Genomic DNA, 26,170 nt, shown 5'->3' on the forward strand with positions numbered 1-26,170 from the left:
CAGAATTGTATCCAAAGTAAAGGGAGAAAAGAGCTAGACTTAGCACCTCTGCACAAATCTGTTACATTTTGACCCTGCAGAGGGTAAGTAAGTCTTGAACTGTTCAGTATAGACTGTGAGCTGTCTTTGGTGTAGCAAGCCAATTTAAATGTTCATTCTTCTTTAATTAAGGAAATTCTTCTTGGACAGATTGGATAGTAGATGTGTCACCCAGTAGATGAGGCAGTAGTGTTGGATTACCACAGAGCCTTAATATTTGGGCACAGCTGGCAGGGCGTTTTCAGTTGTTTTCATTTAGTTTGCTACTACAGAGGACTTTACTGAAATATGGTATTTAATATCATTCTGAATGTGCAGAACCACTGCTTTATTGCCCCCACTAGAGAATTTTGCTCATGGCATATGACCCTGTCTACACACTACATAAATGTTGCACTGGAAACCATATTTGCATTTTTAATGTAGCTCTTTGTCCATAGTGGCAACAAAATAAATGTTTTCTTTGACCTATTAAATATTTTCTGTATGCCACCTGAACTCAAGAATCGCTTCAGATTATTTCCCTGGAGAGGGGAAAAGGAGATCCAGCTAAAATTTAGTTATTGTTCTTCTCAAATTAAATTGGGTGAAGTGAACAAGCTTGTAGTTGACCAGATCAATAGGTCTGTTCCCTCAGACCAATGCCTGTAATCAAGCAGAGTGCTTTCAATATGTTTTTCTCAGGCTTGTTGGAGATTTAATTTAATTAGGTATTTACTGCCCTCAGTTAACAGATTGAGCTGCTCTCTGGAACAGTGGCTAAGAAACAACATACATTTGGAGTTTGTTTCACACGGGTCATTAGAAAATAAGGTAATTGCTTATTTCTGTAGGTTGTCTGCAGTGTAGCAGCTAATTTCATAATGCAGAGGTTTATTTTACCTCTGTATTATATTGCTACATTAAAAATAAAATCTGTTTAGGTCTGGGCCTGTAAATGCCCTAGAAATTGCTTACGAACAGCTGATCATAATCCTGAATCCAGTAATACAGATAAGGTGCTGGGGAACTTCTGTACCAGTTCATGGGATTAATATTATTATTACATGAGAATAAGGTTGTAATCAGGTCAGCACTATTTTCAACTGCTATATAGAGTAACAGGCTTAAATAGTAGAAAAAAAATAATATTTGTGTTGCTATACAAAAGCCCTTTTATCCACCTGGGCATTCAGCACTGATACAGCATATAAACTCCATCATGACTGCAAAGTAAGAATTGTGAGTTTTTTAATTACTGCCCACGAAAGTTGCCAGATAAGTAGTACCTCAGCACAGTCCTAAGCAGCTGGTTGGCATAAGAAGCCGTGGGTGTGGGAAACGTTCAGGCTTCCCTGAGGCTGTTCTGAAGAACTAAGTCTGAAGTCAGAGCAATTCCAGCTCTAGAAGTCTGTTAAGACTGTTCTCTGCATAAGTCATATGTCAACTTATTCAGTTAATCAAATGTTTTTAGTTGTGAGAGTTGTTCTATAGCTCCAAACTCAGCCAAATTCACCAAACTGACCAGAACAAAACCAGGATTCATAAGCTATCTTCAGCTAAGACCTTAATGAAAACGTAATCTGTAGAGGAGTAGAAAAGAGGCATTTTTTGTGTGATCCCTCCAGCTGCCCACATTACTCGTGCTCCAGAAAACTTTGTTTTAGCATGAGGGCTCTCCCAAAATATGCAGGTTTTATGAGCAGTTGAAACCTACCCATACCACAGCAGGAGTCAGATCCTCAGGCTTGCAGGCATTCTTGAGCCCACACTGTTCTCAGGTGACACAAAGCTGGCATGAGCTGTTGGACTGTCCTTGTTTTGTTGTCATTCCTGTTGGGATCGGAAGGTATTGTTCCAGAGTGCTAGAGAACACTGATATTTTATGGGCCTTTAGAGATGATTATCTTCTTTCATATCTTAAAGTGCTCCTGGAACTGTTCTGTCTCCTTGTCTCTTGGTGAGCACCAGAAACTTGAGGTAGCAGCCAAAAGCTGTTTCCATTCTCTGCCTCCTTCAGTTGCTTGGTATTTGCTTATGCAGCACTATCTCCACCTAGGTGTTAATGAAGTAGAGCTTTCTCCTGTTTCCAAGCTTGTATGCAAATACTCAGTGTTTAATCTGAAATTAAATGAGAGAATGCCTGAGATATGCTTTCTGCCCTCACCTGTGTTTGTTTCTGATGTGTGCTAGCGTGGATCAGAATATGTGAGTTGTGCTCAGAGCTTTTAGGGAATTCACCCTTTGCCTCCCATGTCACATCTTACCACATCCTTGGTTTTTGTTACTTTGCATCCTTTATAGAGTTGCAGCACCCAGGTCTTTCTGCGTGAGGGACTGTTGGTGTGAAAAGCAGAGGAATGCTTCTCCTGCTGTATATAAAAGCTGGGTGTATAAGTAGCATTCCTGTTCTCCTACAGCTTGTTGTGTCTGTGTCACTCCCTTTCTCCATTTCTCAAAGTAATTGTTTGAACAGCAGTTTGATTTTCGGATCTGCCAGGGGGGTAGCGCCACTAGTGGCAGTTAAGTTCTTATACGTTTTTTGAAAGCAGACATCTCTGCAGAGGACACCGATTCTGCAAGTGCCTCCTTTCAGCTGATGACTGCAGGTCTAAGCTCATCTAGCTCCAGAGAATTCCTTGAGGAGATGGCCCTTATAGATACCAGGAAAGACTTCTATACCATACTCAGTCAACCCCAAGAGACAATCTGCCGGAACATACACCTTGCTTGTTCTGGTGCTCATGATATAAGAGAGACTGAAAATTATCTGGCTGAAAATAATCACCACTAGCCTAAATGAAAGATTAGGGATGCTTTTGGCTGGGAAGGGCCATCACCACTCACAGCAGCTTGAATTGTTACACTGATGTTTTGTTTGACATCTTTCCCTCCATGGATTTTCAGTATGCGTGAATAATTTAGAAAGTGGGGAGAGGTTCACGTCCTGTAGTTTGTTGTGCTTCATCTTTCTCCTTCATATAACAGGGAAAAAAATAAAGCAGTATTAAAATGCTGGGGGGAAAAGTGCTATTACTTGAAGGGTTCAAAGATACTGCCTGATGAAAGAGGTCACAAGTAGGGTAGAAGGAAAAGAGTCACAGGCATGTAATTTGAAACTGGATTAAAAACAAAAGGAGCAGGTGTCCTTTGAATGTGGAAATCAGTGACAAAAGCAGGCAGTTTGTAGCTCTGGTTTTTTATTTAGGGTATGTTAATCAATCTTGTAGTTGTGAGCGTGCATGTATAAAATACAAAGACTGAAAACATGTTCTTAGATTCATGATTACAGATAATGACAATATTTCACTGAAGTATTTCTCTATAACCATGATGCATTTCTGCAAATATGTCTGTGATGCCTGTTAATAACTTATGAAGTCTTTCTTAAATCTAGCATTGCTGGAATGTGTCAGCCCCTTGCTGTCCTTTTATTTAGTTCTTAAGGTATGCACAAGAAATATGCTTAATTTTTCCCTATTTTCTACTCCAATTTTCATCATTCAAAGGGAAAAAAAAATAAAAACACAGCTAAGCAATTGGTTCAGTGCTAAACATCAAATATTGATAAATAAAATTTCCAGTTACTTACATCTTCATAATAACTTGAGAACATCTGTTTGCACCGGACTTCTCTCCGTAGCTAGGTTGTCCTTTGGTCTGAAGTATAATGGCTCTGTTGCCTTGTGTCTCACTTAATACCCCTGCTCCTGCTCTTTCTAAGTTTCCAGCACTTCTTTACTTCTGTAATTCTTTGGACTTGCTCCAGCTGTTTAGAAGATATTTGCCTTTTCCTTTTTTTAATTCTGAATTTCACAGATGTTTCCATGGATTTCTCCTTTTCCTCTCCATTCTCTACTCCTTTTTTTTTATGATCATATAATTAGATCTGTCTGTCAGTCACTTTCCATCTCAATTTAGAGCTTTGAGAGTCCATGGCAATTTCCATACCTTTCTGGATGTTTCCATCTTTAAACTAATATAATGCAAGGACTCTAGAAATTTTTCTTTAAATTCTTCCTTGTTATTCCTCCCTAACTCACAAATCCACACTGTTCCTGTCTTTCAGTGGAACTTCTTTGGGTTTGTTTCTATACTTGTCTTTACCCATTGGATTTTGCTAATTTTGCCATCCATTTCGTGTAAGATATTCCCTTCTCTCATTTTCAAGTGTTCATTTTGTCTCATGTGCAGTACTGCAGGTACCTTCTTTCTACTAATTAGCATAATCTTCAGAATAATTATTATTCTATTGGTAATGACAACTAAAGAGTGTTAGAAGTATGGAGTATAGGGGATCAGACAATTTTTTATCATGCTTTTAAAACTAGTATTTTCATAACTCATGTGTTCACCAATCCAGAGAAGAGATTGGCTCTTCTGAACTCTGGGGGTTTTTATGGTGGTTTTTTGTTTGTTTGGTTGGTTGGTTTGGTTTTGGGTTTTTTTTTTTTTTTTTTTTTTTTTTTTTTTTTTTTTTTTTTTTTTTTTTTTTTTAATCCTGTTCTTTGTGGTTTTTTTTTTTGTTTTTCCTTTAGAATTGCTACAAGTGTGGAAAAGTACTTTCTAGGGAGATGCTGCATCTATTTACAGGGGAGGTTCTGATGATCAGAAATAGTTACTTAAGGTGTCTCTGGGCAGTGTGATGGGTGGGCAATACAATCATGAGATTCTGGCTTGGTGAATGTATGAATTCTGAGATTCGTGATTTTACAGGTCAATCTTGCCTCGTTATTCTGCTCCAAATTACTATCCAGTACTTAGCATTGCTAAAGTTAGTGCGGTTATTTATAGCAATCAGTTCAGCATGTAATTTCAGAAATAGGGCCCTGAATAAACACCTCAAGAAGTATAGATGAGCAGGCAGCTTCTTTAAGCTGTGGTTGCTTCTATGATACAATATTGAAGCAGTGGGTTGCGTAGATGAATGACTGTGCTGTGCTCTGAGTTTTCTTTTAGAAATGCTTTCCTGAGAAATGTTTGCATGTTGCCTTAGCTGTGTTCATTTTTCTTCCTGTTGTTAGTGTTTTACAGATCCTTAAGAATAATTGGCTTTGTAATGATGGCCAGTAGTTGCTGCTCACTAATAAAACATAGACTAAAGGAAATCTATCTGCATTAAATTTTTGTACAATGCTGTCTTTACACAAGTTAGTTTTAAAGTTTAGAGTCAATGAACACAACATTTAAACAACTTCAACACACTCTTTCCTGATTGCACTTTAATTTAGAATGTTATTTGCCTTTGGACTGAAATTGTCCAGAAGTAGCTTCGAGGCATAGGTCAATATTGTAGCAATTTTTAAATCAGATATTGAGGTAAGGATCTGAAAGAATACATCTGTAGTGGTCTTTCTTTTTTTTTTTGGCTTATAAACAGTGCTGTAGCTTAAGCACTTGTGGAATTTAGTTTGGAACAATCTGGGTTAAAAGAAATAGTTATAAATAGTAATTTCAATTTAATGAAGTTTTGGGGTTGCTTTTTCTATTTTTTTTCCCCAGTGTTAATGCCACAGTACAAATCCTATCTGCACTGACATTCCACATCTGCAAGGAAAAATGTGCATGCATGGTTTATTTCAGCTTTATGCATATCAACAGGCTGAAATGATTGGTTTGCATCAGTAGAACACTTCTGTCCTTAAGGTTTGCATTAGTGCAGCTGTAGCCATGTTGAAATTATATATGTCTGTGTGAACAAAGGAGGCCTCAGCTGCAAATATGTAGAAGACACCTGCTATAAATATAAATATGAAGTGCTATAAGTATGCACTTTATACACTGCTCAGTTATATTCATGATATAACTGCAGCTAAGATGTATAATTCTGGGTCAAGCACCCATATCCATTTTTCAGCAAGTTGCTTTAAACACTGGGGATTTGTTCTGAGGTTTTGTGTACTTCAGTTGTTTGCATTCATATTGTTTAAGGTGTAGCACTCCTCCACAACTGAACAGGGAACTTGTGAGTGCAGTTAGGCTTTGTGTGCTTGTGCTTTTGTTCTTGCCACCTACAGCTTTTTATTAGCAGCATACAGTTCTTGCACTCTGTTAGATAAAACACACAGGGTTTTTTCTTTTTCTTGTTTTTTTTCTTTTTAATTTGCAAATACCTAGAATTTCTTTTGATAGTAAGTGCTCAGGCAGTCTAACCTTCAGTTTGCATAAAACACAGGGAGAAAGGCAGGGATACTCTTGAGGGAGTAGAAGCAGAGGGTAGAGAATTGTAGGAGGTATGAGATACTGGTTTGGTGACTCGAGAGTGTTCCAACTTTAACTCTTTCCTCACTGCAGTAGGTTGTAGAGATCTGTTTATGTTGTGTTATGTACACAACTGCTGATGCTTCAAGCAGAGTTGAAGCATGTGCACCATGTGCACCTACAACTTAAGAAAGCCCAAGCATTAAGGGCACTTTCATATTTTTTGACTAAGGGATTTCTGCTTCCTTAATCGTTTCTTTGTATAAAGGTATTGTATTTAGTATAAAATTCCACCTTGTTTTGCATAGTAGGAATCAAAGTTGCATTTCATTCTATATACAGGGGAATATATCAAATGGTCTAAACTTCTATTTTATTTGTTTAATGTTGAAATTCCACCGGTTCTGTTTTGCAGAGGAACTGTTCCATCAAAATGAGCACAGAAACCTGCATATTGAAGGAAAACTCTGTTTTCAGGGGAATTTCCTCTTCAGATAGTTGCTTGCCCCTTCTTTCATCTCACAGTCTGTGTTTGAGATCTGTGGGAAAAATGAGCTCTGTCACTTTACTTTGTGGCATAATTGTTGTGTTAAGCAGACCATTTATTCTTTGTCTGTGAAGAATTACTCCAGTGTAAACACTATAATCTTTAGCTCAGCTATAGTTTGGCTCCTGCAGACATTTCTTTTTTTTTTTTTTCAACCTTCCAGTACTGAAAATCTTTTGACATCAGTTCTGCAAGTATCTGATGTGTTCTGAGGACCATGCAATGTTTGCAGTGTGTGTTTACAAAGAGCTTCTGCAGGCTGTTGGTTGGGTACTTTGCTGGGGTTCTTTTGTCTGTACATTATTCATTATATGCTAGCTTTACTTAACTGTACTTTTTAAAGCGTGATTAATGTTTGAATGTCTTTAACCTTTAAATATGACAAGGTCATCCTCTGATTTATTGATGTCAAGAGGGGTTTTTTCAACTGGAGTTTTCCATTACCAGCAGGATTGTCAATGGATTTGTTTAGGCATCATTATCTTAGGCTGGAGCATTAGTTTTGCCCCAGAGAGAATAATTTCTATACATGCAGTACAGCTGTACTGAAGGGGTTATATAAAACAAGCTGAAACTTTGAATAACTGCTTTACAGTATTATATTTGTGTATTTCCACATTGCAAATAGTTTTAAAAAACTGAAAACAATAGAATTTTAAAATAACATCCACTCATCTGCTCCTCACATGAAAACTTCATAGCCACCGCGGTACAAAAATATAACTTCTATGCTGAAGCTAGGAGCAATTAAACTTGGTTACACAATGAGAAAAATCTTCAACTATTTAAAACATATGCATGGGAGAATAAGAATGCTGAGTTTTTCTGTAGGTTCGGGAGCTGCAGACACGTTTGCAGAGTGTGCAGGCAACGGGCCCGTCCAGCCCCAGCCGTCTCACTTCTGCCAATCGACCCATCAACCCCAGCACGGGAGAGCTGAGCACCAGCAGCAGCAGCAACGACATTCCCATTGCCAAGGTGAGCTCTTATGTGTTTTAGTAACCTTTCTCATTATCTGGGGAAAGCAGGCCTTGTTTTGCTCTGCGCAGGATTAACTGGAAGGTGTCTAGAATCCCCAGAATGTTTTCTAAGCAGCTCTGTGAACTTGAACTGTAGGAAGGAATTAAGTATTAATGATTGTAGTTCTCTCAGTTACAGCACAGGGTCAATTTTATAGTAGTTTACTTCAGTTTTGCAAGTGTTGCTAGAGCACAGATGCGTTTTGTGTAAACTTCATGAACTTTATTGCCATGTAACCTATGCAGCATTCTGACTTACAGATTGCTGAAAGAGTGAAGCTGTCAAAGACAAGATCAGAGTCTTCATCATCTGATAGACCTGTCTTAGGATCAGAAATCAGCAGCATAGGGGTAAGGACTAATAATTATGTGCATTCATTATACCTTCTGAAGATGACTTGTGTTCCAATAAAAGCAGCATTGCTTTCTTAATAAATTAATATATGGACTAACTGCAAATACTTTAAAAGTTATTTAGAGGAAAATATTTCAACAAAGAATATTTCACCCAGTATTAGGATCTCATTTTCTCATAACTGGTGTCTAGAAATCATTCTCTGAGTGACTTCAAGAGGAAAATTTTGGAGTCATTTCCTCCAAAATATTTTTCAAGATGACTCTCCAGTTGCATTTCACAACTTTCAATATTGAACTGGGTTCTGCTTTGAAATGCCAATGTAAATCAATAACGCTGCTGTTACTGTGTGTTAATATTTGATTTACTGAAGAACTTGGCTCTAGCCTTTTGCTAAGCTTTCAAGAACATAAATAACTTGCGTAGCAGGCTTTTTAAATGTATGATGAAATAGTGACCTTCGCCTTTGGTTAGTAGAATTTTAAAACAAAATGGCTTCTAAAGGTGGAATCTTGTAAATATTCTATTCAATGTAAAATTCATAACAAAAACTGAATAATGAATGCCTTGAAATAAGTGCATGTGAGCAAATGCAGTTCTCAATGCAGAGTGCTTTTGGGAGAAATCCAGTGGTTATCTATTCACAATAATCTATTAACGGCCCTGTGCAGGTGTCTAGTACTGTGGCTGAACATTTGGCACATTCCCTGCAAGACTGCTCCAACATCCAGGAAATCTTCCAAACTCTCTATTCGCATGGATCTGCTATCTCTGAAAGTAAAATTCGAGAGTTTGAAGTGGAGACAGAGAGATTAAATAGGTAAGGTGGAAAGGTAGATAATGCTCACATTTGTTGCCTTTTATTAGCTTTGTTAAAGTTACTACATTTTTATCCTTTTTGAACATTTCTTAATTCAGTCCAGGCTCAACAGTGGCAGTTGCAGATAAACATAGAATGTAGGTGCTGAAGAGAAAATCGAAACATATGCAAAGGATTCCTTCCATGAGTATGACAGTTTGGTTGTGTGTTATTAGATCAGCACAGCAACCTTCACCCGTGAGAGTTTGTACTGTAGAGTGTCCCTCTCTGTGGGTAACCAAATAGTCATGGCATCTTTTTTCATAAGATTCGTCACTGATAGAAATAGGGATTCCCATAACATAGTCTCCATTATTCTGGAATTAGCTTGCTTTGTTTTGTCCTGAAGAAACAGAATAACGCATTAACTATGTCCATAAATGTATTCATGTGGTGGTGTGGCATATATACCAGTAAATAGATTTCTGTCTGTGGAAGAGTGATTGCAGCTTTCTGGTTTTCTTAAAATATTGCTAGTGTTATCGTTCAATAGGCTCTATCAAAACCAATACTTCATGTCTTTTGTTGGCACATAAAAGTCAAAACTGTGGATCAGAAACTTGAGAATCGTGTCTTGGTGTGTTTCAGTCCAAGTTCTCACTTCCCCACAGATAGCTCAAATTTAGTCTGCTCAGTACAATATCTCTTTTATTTATAGGTCATGTTTTTGTAGTGTTACAAAATGTGATCTTTGTTTCCTTCTTCTTTTTTTTTTCTGTGCACTGCATGATTATGCTTTGACAGCATGTATCCTTATAGAAGGTGTCAAAAGAAGATACAGAAAGTGAAGCATCTGAGAATCAGGACTTTATTCTGATCACTGAATAAAGGGTACACTAGCCATTCTCATTCTTCTTTATTAGGAAGACAGTGATTTTAGAGTCCTGTATGACACTGATTTCTTCATTAGCTACTTGTCCAAATTTTAATTTTTTGGCCTGTTTTTGGTGTATGTCCACCTTTTACATTTAGGCACAGTACACTGATGTGTAGCGCAGTTATCAGCACAGAGAATAAACAGTAATAATTATATTCTGAAGCTTCATTTTCATGTTCAGAGTTAACCTTATTGAGAAGAGTATTACAATGTAGCTTCTGTTCAACTGTTGCCAGAACATTCGGAGATTACATTGCCTCACTGAAACCTCATTCATGGTTTGGAAGTTCCCTCTCTAATCACAACCAAACCATGACTTCAGGTGGTTATTCTGGATTTTCCAAAGAAAGGAGTCATTTATACCACTGTATGATCCCTACCCACACCCCCTCCAGTTGCACTAGTGAACATGCCACTTGAAACAAGAAGCAAATGTGGCAGCAGGAAGTGAGGAATTGAGGCAGAAAAATGGAGTGAAAGGTTAATATGAAACTGTCCTATGCAGTCTTTCACCGTAACAAAATAGGATATAACTTTATGCTTGCTGCTGTTGCACAGGGTTGTGATTATGCTTTATGGGAAGGTGAGAAGAAGAAGAGGCTGTACTAAGAGAAATTTCTGTCCTCTTGGCTCTTGATAAAGGGATACAGAACTGATGGAGTTTACCATCTTCCTTTAAAAAAAAAAAAAAAAAAAAAAAAGGAAGTCTGTATACCAAATGATTTTTGTTGTTTTAAATTATGGTTGTTCTAGAGTTTTCAGAGCAATGACTGCAAGTTAAGCTTGAAGGTAGCAAATTACTTCTTTTTCTACAGCCGTATTGAACACTTGAAATCCCAGAATGACTTACTGACAATAACACTGGAAGAGTGCAAGAGCAATGCTGAGAGGATGAGCATGCTTGTTGGGAAGTACGAGTCCAACGCCACGGCCCTCAGGCTGGCGTTGCAGTACAGGTATGTGCCTACACAGAGGGTATCTCAGAAAAAGAGGGAGCCAAGGCGAAACTTAACAGAAGCTTTTGAGAGTGAAGTTGTTAGTGTGCCATAGTAATACTGTCTTTGTTTCCTTCCTGAGAAAAAGTCCCTTTGGTTAAACTAGTACTACTGAACTGAAGTTACTGATACACTGTATTTCAAGTCTAGTTCTCCAGCATGTAAAACGAATATGCAGATTTATCTCTTCATTTTTAAATACTGAATTAACATTTGAATTAGGGATTGTGTGTAGGCTCAGACTCTCTCTACTGAATACGGTCTTAAGATACAGGTTCTCTGTATTAGGCACCTTTCACCAAACCAGTGGGCCAAACAATAGTATTGTACTTCACATAATTCAGAATGACTTTGTATTACATCAGTTGGAATTGTGGATTAATTGCTTAGTATTTGGTAATAAATATCTAAATTTGCTTCAAACTGTATGTAAAAGGTGGTGTCATTTAACACCTTCAATTACAGCTAATTTGAAACAGGCAGTTCTTGTCTTAAGACAAATTGTGTGCCTTTGAAAAAATGTGTTTTCTTACCAACTGCCTTGAGCAAATTACAAGGAGATGTAAATTGGAAATAGGTGTACTAGTATATATTTTTTCAAAAAAAATGTTAGAATGCAGCATGAATGAATGACTGACTCACAACTGTAGTTGGAAACTGTTTTGTTGTAAGAAAGAAAATCTTGCAGCCAGGACAGATCAAGAAGTATTTTTCATGTATCTTCTTTACTTCTTACTACAGTCTGTATACTGCAGTTATTTTGTAGAGTATAGAATAGTGTATTTTGTATAATTTCTCAAAGGGATCCTGTTGATCACCATTTGTATTGGTGTTTCAAACATGCTTCTAGAACTTCCTTCACATCAGGTCATTCTCTTCCCTTTTATCTTGTTGCAGTACTTGAGGTCAACTGGCACTGTCAAAAGGAAGGAGAGAATGTTGAATGGCTGTGATAGAAGATATATGTATTATGTTATCTAATATCCCTGCTGTAGGACAAGTAGTAGGGAATCATACATTCTTCTTTTGTTGTTGTTGTTGCTCTTGCAGGTATTCTTCCCCTCTAAACCACAGGTGATATTTTGTGTGATTTTTTTATTTTCTGTGATTTGTTTTCTCTTTCAGTGAACAGTGCATAGAAGCATATGAACTGCTGTTGGCATTGGCAGAAAGTGAGCAGAGTCTCATTCTTGGGCAGTTCAGAGCTGCGGGTGTTGGTTCTGTTGGTAAGATGTCAATGAATCACTTCATTTAAATTTTTTTTTTGCATGTCAGTTAGCATTAGAGTTGGTTGCAGTGGTGACTCATCTTATGACCCATTACTTAAGAATGCTCTCTGGTCTTTTCTTGTTTTTAACTAATTACATTATTTTACACCCTCCAAAAACAAGAAGAAAGGAAAAGAGAGCAATTTAAATTCACCAGTGGATGGTATCACAAGGGGATACCGTGCAGGGCTGAGTCTGCTACAGGCATGCAACTCTACAGAATTGGATAATTAAACAATACTTGTGACCATACGTGCCTTAGGGCCACACAGCTGTGGTAACTGCAAGTGCCGATTCTGTTTGAACCAGTAAGACTGACCCCCAAGAAACTGAGTATAGTTCATGAAAAAATAGGATTAAGACAATGCCATGGTAGCAGTGAGTAATTACAAATAAAAATTTAAAAAGCTGTAATTTTTTCACAGCCTCCCCAGTTTTACCTTTGCTCTGAAATTTTTAAATGTTCTATCTTCTGTTTTACTCTACTGTCAGGAATATTAGCCCGTATGTTCTGGATTTCTCTTATTTTGTTGTTAGTTGATCATGTGGCTAAGTGTTGTTTTTTAATATGCTGCTTGCTAAGAAATGAAACAAGCCACAATCATAGGTACAGTACAGTTCAGAAGTGTGTGGAGCTTGACATTGCTGTTGGCTGCACTTTTCTGATAGAAAGACGTGTTTACATGATGAAAGTTAAATCTGAATGTCATAGTCTTATTCCTTCCTTTGATAGGAGAAAGCAGCCACAACAATCTTAAAGCAGAAAGAAGGGAAACCTTTAGAGGGACAAGAATAACCCTTCATGTTGTGATGAGGCATAGTAATTACCCAGTGTATTAATGGCAGTAGCTTCTGAGGAATCACTGAAATGTAAATGGAAAACTTTTGGAGATAGAGTGACTGTCTGGTTTTAGAGCCACAGGACTGACATTGTCAGCCTCTTGTTTCAGATGACTGGATGCACTCAGCCTGCAATCGCTGTGTTGCTCTCCATGCCCCTTATTTTGTATCTCCCCCAGTGCTCAGTGCAGGCCTTTGTGTACCTGTTTCACCTGTGCAGCGTGTACAGTGCACCAAAAAGTAAAGGGGATGTCTGAGATTTTCTTCCACTTTTCTTCTGCGCTCTGGTCATTCTTTTTCACAGTGCACTGGGGGTCTTTTCCCTGCTGGTAGAGGTCAGTGAGCAGCAAAAGCAAGTTTAGTCTTGGGTTTTCTGTTCATTTAAAAGGCAAAAAGAAATTTTTGAGGGGAGAAATACTTTGGGTTTCAGTAGGGTTTCATCTGACATGCATTTTATGAAAGAGACTGTAGTTTAGTTTTTGTGTAGGTGTATGTCTACAGCTCTTAATTATGGTATTACCAGTTACAGCCCTGAGAAAGAAACAGTGCAAATTTCCCATTACATAACACAGCTTGGAGGAAGTTGTGTATGCTTTTTGTACCTTTACTTCACCATGAAATTTGATTAACACACCTAGATAAAATAACAGATTTTTGGTTTGAAGATCAGTCATGTTTTATATCAACGTCTGTGGAGTGAAAAATTCATGGGAGTTGCATCACTTAGATCCGAGCATGTCCAACTGCTCTTAACATTCGCCCTTCCTTTCTTCCTCATTAATGTTCTTTCTAGTGCAGGCACTTCACTTAGCAAGTGTGAAGTATGGATGAACATATGGACAAACAAGGATGAAATTAAAATCTGACTTAGAGCAAAGTGGTTTTGTTTTTTTTTTTTTTTTTAATCTCTGACGTATTTGGATTCTGTTTGGTAAAATATGAATATATTGTAGCATTAATTTATAAATATATTTGTAGATTTTCTGTGTCATACTTTAATGACTTAACTGCAGCTGGAGGACTGTAGGAGTAGTGACGGTGGTTTCAGTCCTGCTTCTGCTGAAGGGATGTCTTACCAGCTGCACAGATGGAAATTATAACAAATTAATAAACACCAGTGCTAGTTTTCTTTTGGCTTAGTATGCATGGCTGTAAACACTGAAAGGATGCTTTTAGGCAGTAAGGCCATTCTTCCAGCTGGCAAGGTAACCTGTACAAAAGTGTTCTGGCAAACCATTAGGCTTGAGGTCAAGGTGCTTTTGAGAAGAAGCCCTGGAAATAGCCACCCTGTGGAACAGCACTGGACTGATTGGAGGGAGAGTTATCATTTAGTCTGAGGCTTTTTCAGTGTGTTAATAATTTGAGCATCTGAGCCTAATCTTAATGCACGGTGCACACCCTTGAAACAGACAAGCTGGCTAAAATAATACATCATTTAAGACATGTGCAGGGAACAGCAAATAGCTGGAGCTTGTGACTCGGACAGAGGTGCATTCCAGCTTGGTAGCCCACTTACCACAGAAGTGAAGTTGCTTCTACCTCACATACTGGTAATGTGTTTTTATAGTTTTAGTATAAACTAAGAGTGTGTAGAATTCTTATTTTGACTTCTCTCACCTTCCCCAAAGCTCTGAAACAGATTTTTTTGCTTGAAAACTAGGGGACCAGACAGGTGATGAAAACATCACACAGATGCTTAAGAGAGCTCATGACTGCAGGAAGACAGCTGAGAACGCAGCAAAAGCCTTGCTGATGAAACTAGATGGGAGCTGCGGGGGAGCCTATGCAGTCACTGGCTGCAGCGTGCAGCCCTGGGAGAGCCTCTCATCCAACAGCCACACAAGGTAACTGCAGCTCCTCTGCTCTCCTAGTCCCCAAGTGTTTGATTTCAGACCAGAAGTTATGTTGTATTGTGTTTGCTGATCTGCCTCCCTCACCTCAGTCCCTCTATGCTTTCTATGCTTTGATTTGTAAGTCACCATGCCTCAGTGGTCTGATTATCTTTAGACTTTGAGCAACTCCAGACAAGAAGGGTTTTGTGTAAATTTGTTGCAAGTGGATGACTCTGGACTTTGATCTTCCTCATAAAGGTCAAAACCATTACGTTTGTTTTACTTCACTGACTTTGTGGCTGTTTGATTGGAATTCAAATCTGGTACTTCTTACTCATATCTATTGTATGCAGACAGCACGGACATACAGAGAACCAGAGACCTGAGGTATGCTTCCACTAGCATTTTGGAGTGCTCAAGAATTGTTTTTTTTTAATGTTGCAAGTTTACCCATTTTGTTTTAAACTGTTTCCTCTTCCTTCTCATTACTCTTTACCCCCCTCCAAATTATTCCTTCCCATGCTGTTCTTTTCACACGTGGAGTGGAACAGAGTGAGTCCCTCCTGGAAAGACTGAATGTTGCAGTTCCTCTGAAGACCTATAAAATAATTAAACTTGGATGAGCTATTATTGCAGAAGTGTTCCGGTTCAAATATATCTTCCAGCAGCTTCATTTTAAGTTTTTGCCTGCCAGTGGTGTAATTGTACTCTGTGTGCTTGTGTATGGATACAAATTTGGCAAGCATCCTGGATAAATATAGATGAACATTTTTCCTTTGAAGCGTTATTTTGGTTTCTTAGATTCACTCTAAAACTTCATTTTAATTCAGTTTTTGAGCCAGTTCTTTATTCAAATGCTGTCATTTTTTTGACACTTCAGAAGTTTATTTTAGTACTATATCATTTCCTTTTCTTTCTGATGCCTCCTCCAAAGGTTCTAATTTCCTGCCATATGACTGGCATGGAATAGCTAAAAAGTGAGCAAAAGGTAATCTGAGGGAACAGGGTCCTAGTGTGAGGTAAATTTTAATGTTTTATTCAGAGAAGTTTTGTGGTGCACTTTCAGTCCAAGAAGGCTGTATCTTTATGTAGAAATTACTAACCTTGGAAAAAAATTACAAAAAGCTGTTCCAAGTGCTTGACTTGCCATGTTTTATGCCATATCTACACCTGTATGTGAATGTGGTGTATGTGGCTACATGTAGTAACATCTCCACCTAAGCTGAGCTTGTTTTCCATTCTACTGTTTGAAAGGGCCATTTTTGGTTGTCCATAACTACCTTGGTATTTTTCTTCCTCGTGACATATCTTGCATGTAGTCAAAGCATAATTTTTTTTCTTGAAAAACAGTGTAGATAATTTTTGGTATTGACAGGAGAGAATTATGGGCAAGGAGGGGTTGTTCCTCTTCTAGTATTTGCTTTCTTAGTCTTTCACTGCCAGTGTTTGGTAGGAATATGGTCTCTATAGTCCTTGCTTTCTTTAACATAATTTGGGGGGTTTGAGGGGGAGGATAAGAGAGGGATGTATCTGTATTTGTGTCTGTGCACATTGTTCACCATGAACATTTGGTGGCCAGCTGGCACTGCGTGTATATTTACATGTAACATGTGGACTGAGGAGTTAAAGTTTCATCAGAGTATGTTTAAAGTGGCATAGGATTTCAAATTTCATCACTATAAATTATGTCTTGAAATGTAAAAATATGAGTGTAAACGTTCGTGTGCACAAGAGAGACGTTTTAGCTTGAGCCATTATCATTGTAGGCTATTTTTTTCTGGCATGGAGCAGGGTACTGTACTGAATAAGGTAACTCTTATTATCTGGTTTGATATATGTGGAACATAACACAGAAAAGCTTCTGTTACTCACCCAAAGGGTACACAGAAGTTAGGAATTTGTCATATGGCCACCCTGAACTGATCATCACTTATACATTGTTGTCCCTCTTCCCTCCTGCCATGCCAAATGTAATTTTGTCTTGACCTAAACATACATGTATCAGTGATAATGTTTTTGAAACTTCAGCTTCTCCAAAAAATACAAATCCTCTTTCCTTCTGTTCAGATCTCTGTCAGTAAATATCTCAAGTTTAAAAAATTGAAGATTTTGTCTTTAAGTTTCCTCTCCCTGTCATTCTGGATCCTTCTTGTTTCTCTTCAGGCTCCTACTTCTACTTTTTGGAGTTATCCTGCCTGTGACACCAGCTCTCTCAACTCATTCACGTGTGCTCTCTTGTCACTCAGCTCTCTGTTACTCCAGACATCTGTTGCCACGGACCTCCAGCGCTCCATGGTTCTTTGATGCTCGTGGTTTCCATTTCCTTTACATTTTTATTACAGTGCAATCTAAGCAGAGATAGCAAAGCAGACTGTGGATTTCTAGCTGTTCCTGGAGGCTTAATGATTTTATTTGTCTTAAAGAACTCTACCCATGTTTTTCACTCAGAGTGTGGTTGGGCACTGGAACAGGCTCCCCAGGACAGTGGTCAGAGCACCAAGCCTGACAGAGTTCAAGAAGAGTTTAGACAATGCTATCAGGCACATGGTGTGATTCTTGGGGCTGTTGTGTGCAGGGCTAAATGTTGGACTTTGATGATCCTTGTGGGTCTCTTCCAGCTCAGGATATTCTGTGATTCTATGAATTTCTATAAAACTGGGGAGTTGAATAAACTGACATCACCAGTGAGTGCTGTGTGAACCACCATTTGGGGACCACTGTACTGAAAGGAAAATATTTTTACAACACGTGATTCAAACATACTTTGAGTCTGCAAAACCGATTTTTTGCCATGTTGTTGATGTTGAAAACTATCCTTTGTTGAGAATTGTGGCAAATGAGTAATTCTTCTTGTTGTTGGAAATCCTGTGGACTATGGATTTACAGTGAAATTGTTGACCCATCTTGAGCTTTGAAATTCCAAATTAGATTCTGAATGTCAAATCACTGAACACATTACTGACAACAAACATTTGGTGAGCCAGTAGTGGCAAGTGGTTAAAGACTGTAAAAGGGAGCAACTGAAATGAAAATAAATTATATGCAATGAAAGAGCATCTAAATTCATTAGACCTGCAGCAGCACTACAATAATGTTGCCAATTCAGTTTTTGAAAATAGAAATCAGTTTGCAGTGTAGTTGGAAGTCGTAATTATTTTAAATGGACAGAAGCTAACTATAGAACATATATTGCCAACAAGGTTTAACTGATTGCACCTTTCAAAGGAAGCAAAAGAGAAGGAGTCCAGTTGTAACACTGACTGAAAAAGATGTATTTTATTCTCTGCTACACTTGCAAGCCCAAGCTTACAACTGGATTCAGGGAGGGAGAGGTCTGATCTCTTATATGCAAAGGCAGTTCTTTTCAGTATTATGCAGTGTCACAGAATGTCTGCACTCGCTCAGGTGTAGGAATATATCTCTCATCAGAATTATCTCAAATTTCAGATAAGACACTAACAGACAAGATTATCTTGGCTGAAGAGTGCAAATAAGTACTTTAGAAATATCCAAAGAGATATCTCAGTGTTATCTGTTCAACACTTGGTTGCTGCACTGAAGCAGTCTCAGAAGGAAGCAGGGTAGTTTACCAAAGGTTATAATTCTAGACAAGTAGACTGTTGTTTGCCATTTACCTGGTTGAAATATTTGTTGGTTTCTCAGGTAGTTAATATCTTTTGGCATTGTGCTGTTCCAGATCTCAAGCAACGTATATACTCTGTACCAAGTGCTTTCTTTAAAGTGTTAGGTTGTGTGCAGGCATTCAAGCAATTTTGTTATCTTTAATGTATCTTAGTTCTGTCAACTTTTGTATTATCCACTCAATTGCTGAATTGCTTATTTATTTATTGACTTGATTTTTAACAGATAAAATGATGCTCATATATGGATTTATGGACAAATTTTTGTAGTGCACAGAAATTACTCACAGACAAGCACTGTTGAAAGCTTTCTTTGTATCCATCCACTGCATTTTATACACACAGACGCATGCCAGCAAATAAGACTGCACATTATGCTATACCAGCCCACATATTTTCCATAAATTGTATATGAAAATTAATTTGACATCACCCAGGCATGACATCATTGTAAAAGACTCGAGGGATGAAGCAAGTGTGAAGAGTATTTCTCTTTGCTTGTTCTGAATACAATAGCAGTTAGAGTGAGCAGATTGATGTTGTATTCCCTCCAGCTGTGATGAAATTGTGATCCTTTCTCTGTCCTTACCTACACACTGGAGACATGAGAAACTGCATATCTTTTTCAACAGTTTCCTGTGGTTTTTGGATGGATGCATTATCCTATAAAGGTTTTCTTTTGTCCTGATTGCTGTCAGAAGGGAGAGTAATATCTGAAATTCAGGATGATATGTGCACCAGCTATCATCCCTTAAGCAGAGCAGCAGTGGACTAACATTGTGGCTGTGGAGAGCTGTGTGGTGGGGCTTTTGGGGGAACAAACCCTGGAAGAGCTGCCATCCGAGATCAGAAACACCGCAGTGTCGTTTCTGTCCCTCATCGTGCAGCCTCTTTTTACAACAGCCCACAGTGGGCTTTGTGCCCAGCTGCTCCGAGTCTTCTGGATGGGGGCTTGCTGCTAAATGCTGTGGGGCAGAGGGAGGGTTCTAACCCCTTTGTGTGCTGGCTGAGACAAGTTCCTCGCTAAGCTCCCCTCAGCTTCTTAAAAAAAAAAAAAAAGAAAAAAGGAAACAAAAATAAAAAGAAGAGCATCTTGCTAGCAATTCACCAGAGGAGCCAACTCGGCTGCAGACAGGCAGGCAGGCAGGCAGGCAGGCAGCCAGGACTGAAGTAAAAGCAGCCTGAGTATCCCTGGCAACAGCCCAGACTGCTTTCCTCAGATTGGACTGCACTCCCCTAAAATATATGTGCATAGCTGTGGGTCTTTAAGGGCCAAAATCTGAGACTATGCAGTGAGTATGAGGTCAAGCTCAACATAACGATAGACTTCCAGCATTTTTCTGCTCAGGTTTCATCCTCAGCAGGAGAGCTAAGTTTTCTATCCTTTGCAAGCAAAAACTGAGGTGAGGTCTTTGTGCTCTGAGATTTGAAGCCTGTGTAGATTTTAAAAGCTGTCCTTACTCCAGCAACAGCTGTTTTACATTTAATCCAGAAAAGCTGTGCAATTGCTGTCTTTTGGTGCTGAGGAAACTTGCAACGTGACTTCAGTCTAGAATTACGTATTTTTCACATAATCTATCCTCGTAATTTTTGTATCAATATCTACTTCAGTGAGATATCCTCAGGTTCAGTAAAGCAGGTAGGTACAGAGCACTTTTAGCTTCACTGCTAATGGAAACAGATGAAAACAAAAGCAAAGACCAATTTACAGTTGTGGCAGCTATGGCAGGCACCTCTTATCCCTCAGAAAAGGAAGGAATTATGTGAAATTGACAGGGAACTGTTGTAAAGAGCTGTAATGCGATATTTCATGAGGGGGAAGGATTTTGAGAAATCTTTTTAGACCTGCCGATTCTCCATCTTCTCCAAGGCTGTGCTTGGAATTTGCAGGAAGATTGGCAGTTATTTGAAGCACTTTAAAAACAATATGGCATTAGCTAAAGTACAACCAAAAGAGAAAAATCAAGACTATCTTGATAGGCTTCCCCCTTTTTCACACTCACAGTATTTTAGGACATCACCCTGGATCTCACAGCATGTGGTGGGTGGGACTTTTTTTCATAGTACAAAAATGTTGAACAGCAGTGCAATTTGATACAGAAAGTGATTTATTCCCCTGCTGATAACTGAGATCATCTAGCATTCCAGACAGGCACGGTTAATGGATGACTTATCCCTCACCCGGCAGCTGATTACAGGACCTCAGGAGACAGCAGGCAGCTTTGAGTGAAACAACATGGCATTTTTTTTTTCCTTTTAGTGTTATTGCAGCTATATTCAGCCCTGGAATGCTACAGCTGTATCAGTCTCAGCCCCCTGCAGCACTGGCATGCATGTAGGTGGGTGGGCAGCACTGAGCCAACACTGCTTTAATTCTTAGCACCATTATCCTCCCTTTCTGCAATCTCTGCGTAAACATCTGTGGGGCAGAGTAATGGGCCGACATTTTTTTGTGCCTGTAGACAGGAGAGGATTCACCAAGCCTTTTATTATGACTTTTCATTAAAATTCCTCCTAACTGTGGGTTGGCTTTAAAATCCTCCAGCCCTGAAGGAATGCCAGTATACTGAGGAGTACACCTTAAAATGAACTGAAAGATGCTATCTCCTGGCATCTGCCAGTGGAATTTTGCTCAGGTTGATTTCTGAAAGTATCTGTTAAAATATCTGAGGTGATAACTGGCCATCAGCAGAAGTAAATCAGGTCTGGGCTGATTCTTTTTTTTTTAGCAGATATTTCTTCCCCAAGAAGATGAAGACACATTATCAGAGCACCAGAGAGAAGCTTGCTGTGCTAGGTTATTGCTAAGAAATCTTAAGAAGCGTGTTGTTTTTTTTTTTTTTTTTTCTTAAATTTAAAAAAGGGCTTTTTCCTGAAGACACTGTTTCAGAAAAAGTAATTCGGTTCCACATCACTAAATATCTGGCTTTGTAGAGAATTGTCGCATGATTCAATTTTCTCATGGAGCTTAGAGAATTAATTTTTTGAATTTGTCACACCCCTTTGCATCTTCTGAACATTGCAATGTCCAGTCCGTGCTACTACGTGTGTCCTTTCTGTGAACTTTTAAGACTGAGATGTTGTGGTGAAGTATTGGGATAGTGTTTGATGTAAAAATTGAGATTTTGTTCCAAATGTTGTTTTTTTCTAATACCGTGCTCTCTCTTTCCAGTACTACCAGCTCAACTGCAAGCAGCTGTGATACGGAATTTACAAAGGAGGATGAGCAGCGGCTGAAGGATTACATCCAGCAGTTGAAAAATGACAGGGCAGCAGTGAAACTGACAATGCTGGAGCTGGAAAGCATCCACATTGATCCCCTTAGTTATGACGTTAAGCCGCGTGGAGACAGCCAGAGGCTAGACCTGGAAAATGCAGTCCTGATGCAGGAACTTATGGCAATGAAGGTATTTTACTTATAACCAGGAGGCTAAATGCATTGCTGACAGCACCCCTGTGCTCCAGAACATGCTCAGTCATCGAGTAGTCATGCAGTGACAGAAGGCAGTGCATTAACAGTGATGAGCTATGTGTGTTTTGAATTAGGCAGGAACTTCATCTGTGGATCTAAACTTGGAATGCTCTCCTTGGCAAACCAGATGCTCTGTTGAAGAGATATGGCAGCTGAGTTTCTCAGGGGTGACCAAAAACATGATACAGCACTTCCCAAGAGACAGTTCATTACTTCACTTACAAGCTTGCAAATGGGCATCATGAATATTTGTGAACTGAAGCAGAACAAATTCACCTCCCTTTAATATAGCTGTGGGAGGAAGAATGGTCTGTCAGAAGGTGTCACCCCTAATGCTCTCTGGCAGTTGGTCATAAGTCCTGATCTGTTCTAGGCACTGTGTTGCAATCTGTAGCTCAAAGTCTGAGCAAAGAGTAGGATATGTAATCACTTCAGTTACAGGGTTTTGGAGAAAGCTCTGGTTTATATGTCCGATTCTAAAGATGTGATCTAGAAAAACTGACTTCTGTTGACCAGGAATAGAGCTGGTATCATTTTAAGTCTGTCTCCTGTATTGACTTTGAGAGATGAACTAAAACATAGGAACATATCAAACGCAATACAAGTAAGCAATTCTGTATGTATGCATTCAGAACTTGTCTGGTTTGGATAAGTTTAATTAAATTTAATTTCTGCATTTTAGCAAGTAATATTTTAATCAAGTAATGGCAGACATGTCAGGTGATGGTATCAAGTGGGGCAGCAAATCCTAATATTTTCATGAACTTCTAAAGCTATAGATTTTTATTCTTAGTGGTACTGCGTTTCCATGATAACAAATACAATTTTGCAATAATGCATTCATTATTTGCAGTTCAGAGGAAAGATCACTTGTTACCTGTCAGAAGATTTAAAGTTATGTTACTTGTTTGAATATGTTGTGGCCACAGCAAGATACTCCCCATAACCAAAACATGCAAGATGTACTGGAAGACATGTAGATAATTACATGTGTATTGCAGATATCACACTTCCTTCTCCTCTTCTGTGTCCAGATCTTCCCTGAAATCTACTTGTACACCATTCTTACCTCTATCTTTAAATTGATTTGTGAAGACAAACTGCAGAGCTATCCCTTGTGATTAGTGGCCTTGCATTCCGTGGCAGAAACACCAGCAGTTGCATATCATAATTTCTGATACAGTTTGGAGTGCTAGTAGCCCTTTTGTTCACTCAAACAATCTTCTAACTTGTTTTTGACATATGGCATCCATTCATAACTTTTGGTTGGACCTATCACACTGGGTTTTCACTGCAGGAATTGCCCCTGGAAGAAGAAATCTTTCTTCTTGGTTGTGTGCATTGCAAACAGAATAGATCCACATTTAACATAGGAGGCTGAAGTCACCTTCAGTATTTTCCAGTACAGAGAAACTGACAGTACTGTTATTCATTGTAATTTCTTGTACTTTGCTGGAATACACAGTGCAGGAACACCTTAGGATTCTGAAAGAGACATCATGAGAACTCAAGTTTGTCAAAGCTTGGAATGCATTTGTTGGTTCGTGATCTTCTGCTCAGAAATTGAAAACTCCTGCCTTTCTTCTCTGCATAAAGCATTGAAAAGGCACAGCTACACTCTCTGTGCTTTGTTTGCCAGAGAATATGTTACCTTTTTAGCATCCATGATTGTTGCTCAGGTCTACATTACACCTCGCTCGTATGTTTAGCAAAATATAACATAGTTGAACCTAATGTCAGGACTCATGGATGTACTGGCTTTCTGAGTATGTTTTTTGTGTCTGTTATTTGAAATATGTACCTCATACAGAATAGCATATGCATCTGCATACTTCTGAGACAAATGGAGGATTTAAATTTCCTTATGGTATTTCATTTAACTTGAAGCAGATGGACTCATCCGTGCTGCAGAAGACTTCATTGTGTATCAGCTTTAATTTTTTCCCTCCCTTGCACATTCTTAGCAAGGATGATACAGCTGGACTGAGCTACTCAATAATTCCCTGCACTGCTGGGTCTTAAGATCCATGCTGTCTTCCCAAAATTTGTATCTGTATTGGAGTCTCTGCTGCATCTTTTGGCACCTTCCATTTATGACTCCTGGTAAAAACTGATCTCTACATCAGTCTGAAAATGCCTTTACACCAGTAGCTCTTCGTTATTGATTAAAAAGATAGTTTGAGAGTAGTTTCTCTGTTGTCGTGTTTGGTTTTTTTTTACTGGTCCAGAATGTAAGACACAGTGGTCTGCCAGTACTTCTGTAAAATCCAATTCTTTGCTTCAAGCAATAATTAACCATGTTTCCAAATATATTCTGGTCTGTGGTTTGTCATCATTCAGTGGTCTTGCTTTGAGGTCAGTTGTTGTCATGCCCCAGTTAGCAAGGAGATTACTTCTTATGGCTGTAAATAATCCTTGGTTTACAGCATTTCTGCATTTCAAAGGACTTAATCTAGATAAGAAGTCTCAGCTTTCTACACTGGTTATTTTTCCGCCTTTGTGTACAGGTGTTGATAATGTTGCTCATAATGTGCTTTCAGACTACAATCTCTGTGGAAAATGTTAAGAATCCCGTTGTTCACCTTTGTTACAGCAGTTCACGCCCTTATAGATTTATATAGTAAAATACAGTTAACTAGAGCATGACATTTATCTGCTCTGATGTTTGTTTTACCTCTGAAGGCTGGCAGATGCCACTTTGGGTACTGTGATCGTCCTAGGGTCCTTTTTATGACTTTTAGAACTTCTTGCCACGTTAGAGTTCTTTGCTGTTTTATTCTTCTGACATGACCACATCCAATACAAATGTTGATTTTGAAAGTTCCATGGTGTTTCTGATTATATTGAGTCAAAAGCTTTTAATTTTCATTCAAGTTTTCACCCAAATTCAGAATTACGATATAACCGCAAGTACAAAATATTCCTCAATATTCAATTAATTAGTCCTGAAATAACTACTATAGTTGAAGCTTGTGAATTTGCATGGGTTGTTTAAGTGTTCTACAATCATCTGGAAGAGTGACCACTTGCTACCTGCTCCTTCATGGTTTCATTTTGTAAATGCCACTCTTGCTTTAGGCACATACTCTGAAGAATCAGATGTGTTAAACTGCAAGATGTTTCACAGCAACGTGTAATTAGAAGAAAAGGGGTATAGTAAATATACAAAGATCACATTTTAACAAGTTAAATTTAGATGCTATCTTTAGAAAACATATTTTCATGGGAAAAATTGCTGCACATGTGAAGACTAATTCTCTAACTAAACCTGAACTCCTTGAATTTTCCCATATAAGAGGTGGCTGTTGCCACCCTGCCTCACAGATTGTATGTGTCCATACCACTGTCCTCAACTGCCTGCAGTTTTAATTTTCAACTTCAACCTTTCCTTCCTGTTCCTTCCCTGCAAACCTCTGTAAGACACTGGCTGACAGTTTTTCCACTTTTCCCCTGCTTTTTCCTCTGCTTTGTCTTTGCTTCTTTTCTTCCAAGTCACATTGTTTTGACATGACAAAACTAAACATATGGGAAGTGCACAATATGTCTTCTGGAACAGAGTGCAAACTGGTGAAGTCATATGTGATGATTTAAACGTACTGTCTTCATAAACAAAGGAGTTAACCGTTAATCCTCAAATTTATTTTGAGCTTGAATATGTTAAAATTAAAATAACTTCAAATAGCTTAAAATAAGTTAAAAATTCTAGGTGGTGAGAAATATCAATTCCACAGATTCATTGTTGTAGTGGTTAAATTCAATTTTTTATTTTAGGAAATAGATGTCTCTCATTTTTAGGCTGAATTTGCCTAGTTTCAGCTTCCAGCCAGGGAACATCTGTCATAACCATCATCCCATATAAATAGCCCTCTATTAAGAGTATCTTTTATTAATGTAAGTGTCAAAATACTCTGTTCAAATTACTTCTTGGCCTTCACTAAGCAGGCTAAGTAGATTAATGGCATTAGAAATAGAGGCTTAAGAAGCTTAATTCATACACTTGAGTATATCAGATCATCCAGTTTAGTTACTCCTGTAACTAAATATCCCTATCATTATTTATCAGTATTATTTATGTATTTACTGTTGACAAAGGAAATTAATGATGTTTGCCTTACAATTAAATTTATGTAAACCACATGGAATGAAACTGGTTGTGCTTCTAGCCTTCAGTTCACAACAATAAACCAATGACTTTAAAGCTCATACAAACCTTTCAAAGCCCCAGGGTTTTTAAGGTATGGATTTT

General features: G+C 38.4%; 1 protein-coding gene across 3 annotated transcripts in view; it reads left to right on the plus strand.

The window, feature by feature from the left end:
* The window catches only part of MCC (MCC, WNT signaling pathway regulator), a 184,047-nt gene that overhangs the window by 140,485 nt on the left and 17,392 nt on the right, over nt 1-26,170 (plus strand). For all 3 annotated transcript variants that reach the window (XR_003570542.1, XM_027878017.1, XM_027878018.1), the window contains 7 exons: nt 7,598-7,744; nt 8,047-8,136; nt 8,812-8,960; nt 10,692-10,832; nt 11,997-12,097; nt 14,640-14,823; nt 21,625-21,859. Coding sequence is in view for 2 of the 3 variants with exons in the window: in XM_027878017.1 (XP_027733818.1) it covers nt 7,598-7,744; nt 8,047-8,136; nt 8,812-8,960; nt 10,692-10,832; nt 11,997-12,097; nt 14,640-14,823; nt 21,625-21,859 (1,047 nt within the window). In the remaining variant the exon portion in view is untranslated. The remainder of the gene's footprint in view (nt 1-7,597; nt 7,745-8,046; nt 8,137-8,811; nt 8,961-10,691; nt 10,833-11,996; nt 12,098-14,639; nt 14,824-21,624; nt 21,860-26,170) is intronic.

Source organism: Empidonax traillii, unplaced genomic scaffold (genome assembly GCF_003031625.1).
Source record: "Empidonax traillii isolate 1590-97213 ecotype Southwest subspecies unplaced genomic scaffold, ASM303162v1 scaffold37:size1818073, whole genome shotgun sequence".
Classification (NCBI taxonomy): domain Eukaryota; kingdom Metazoa; phylum Chordata; class Aves; order Passeriformes; family Tyrannidae; genus Empidonax; species Empidonax traillii.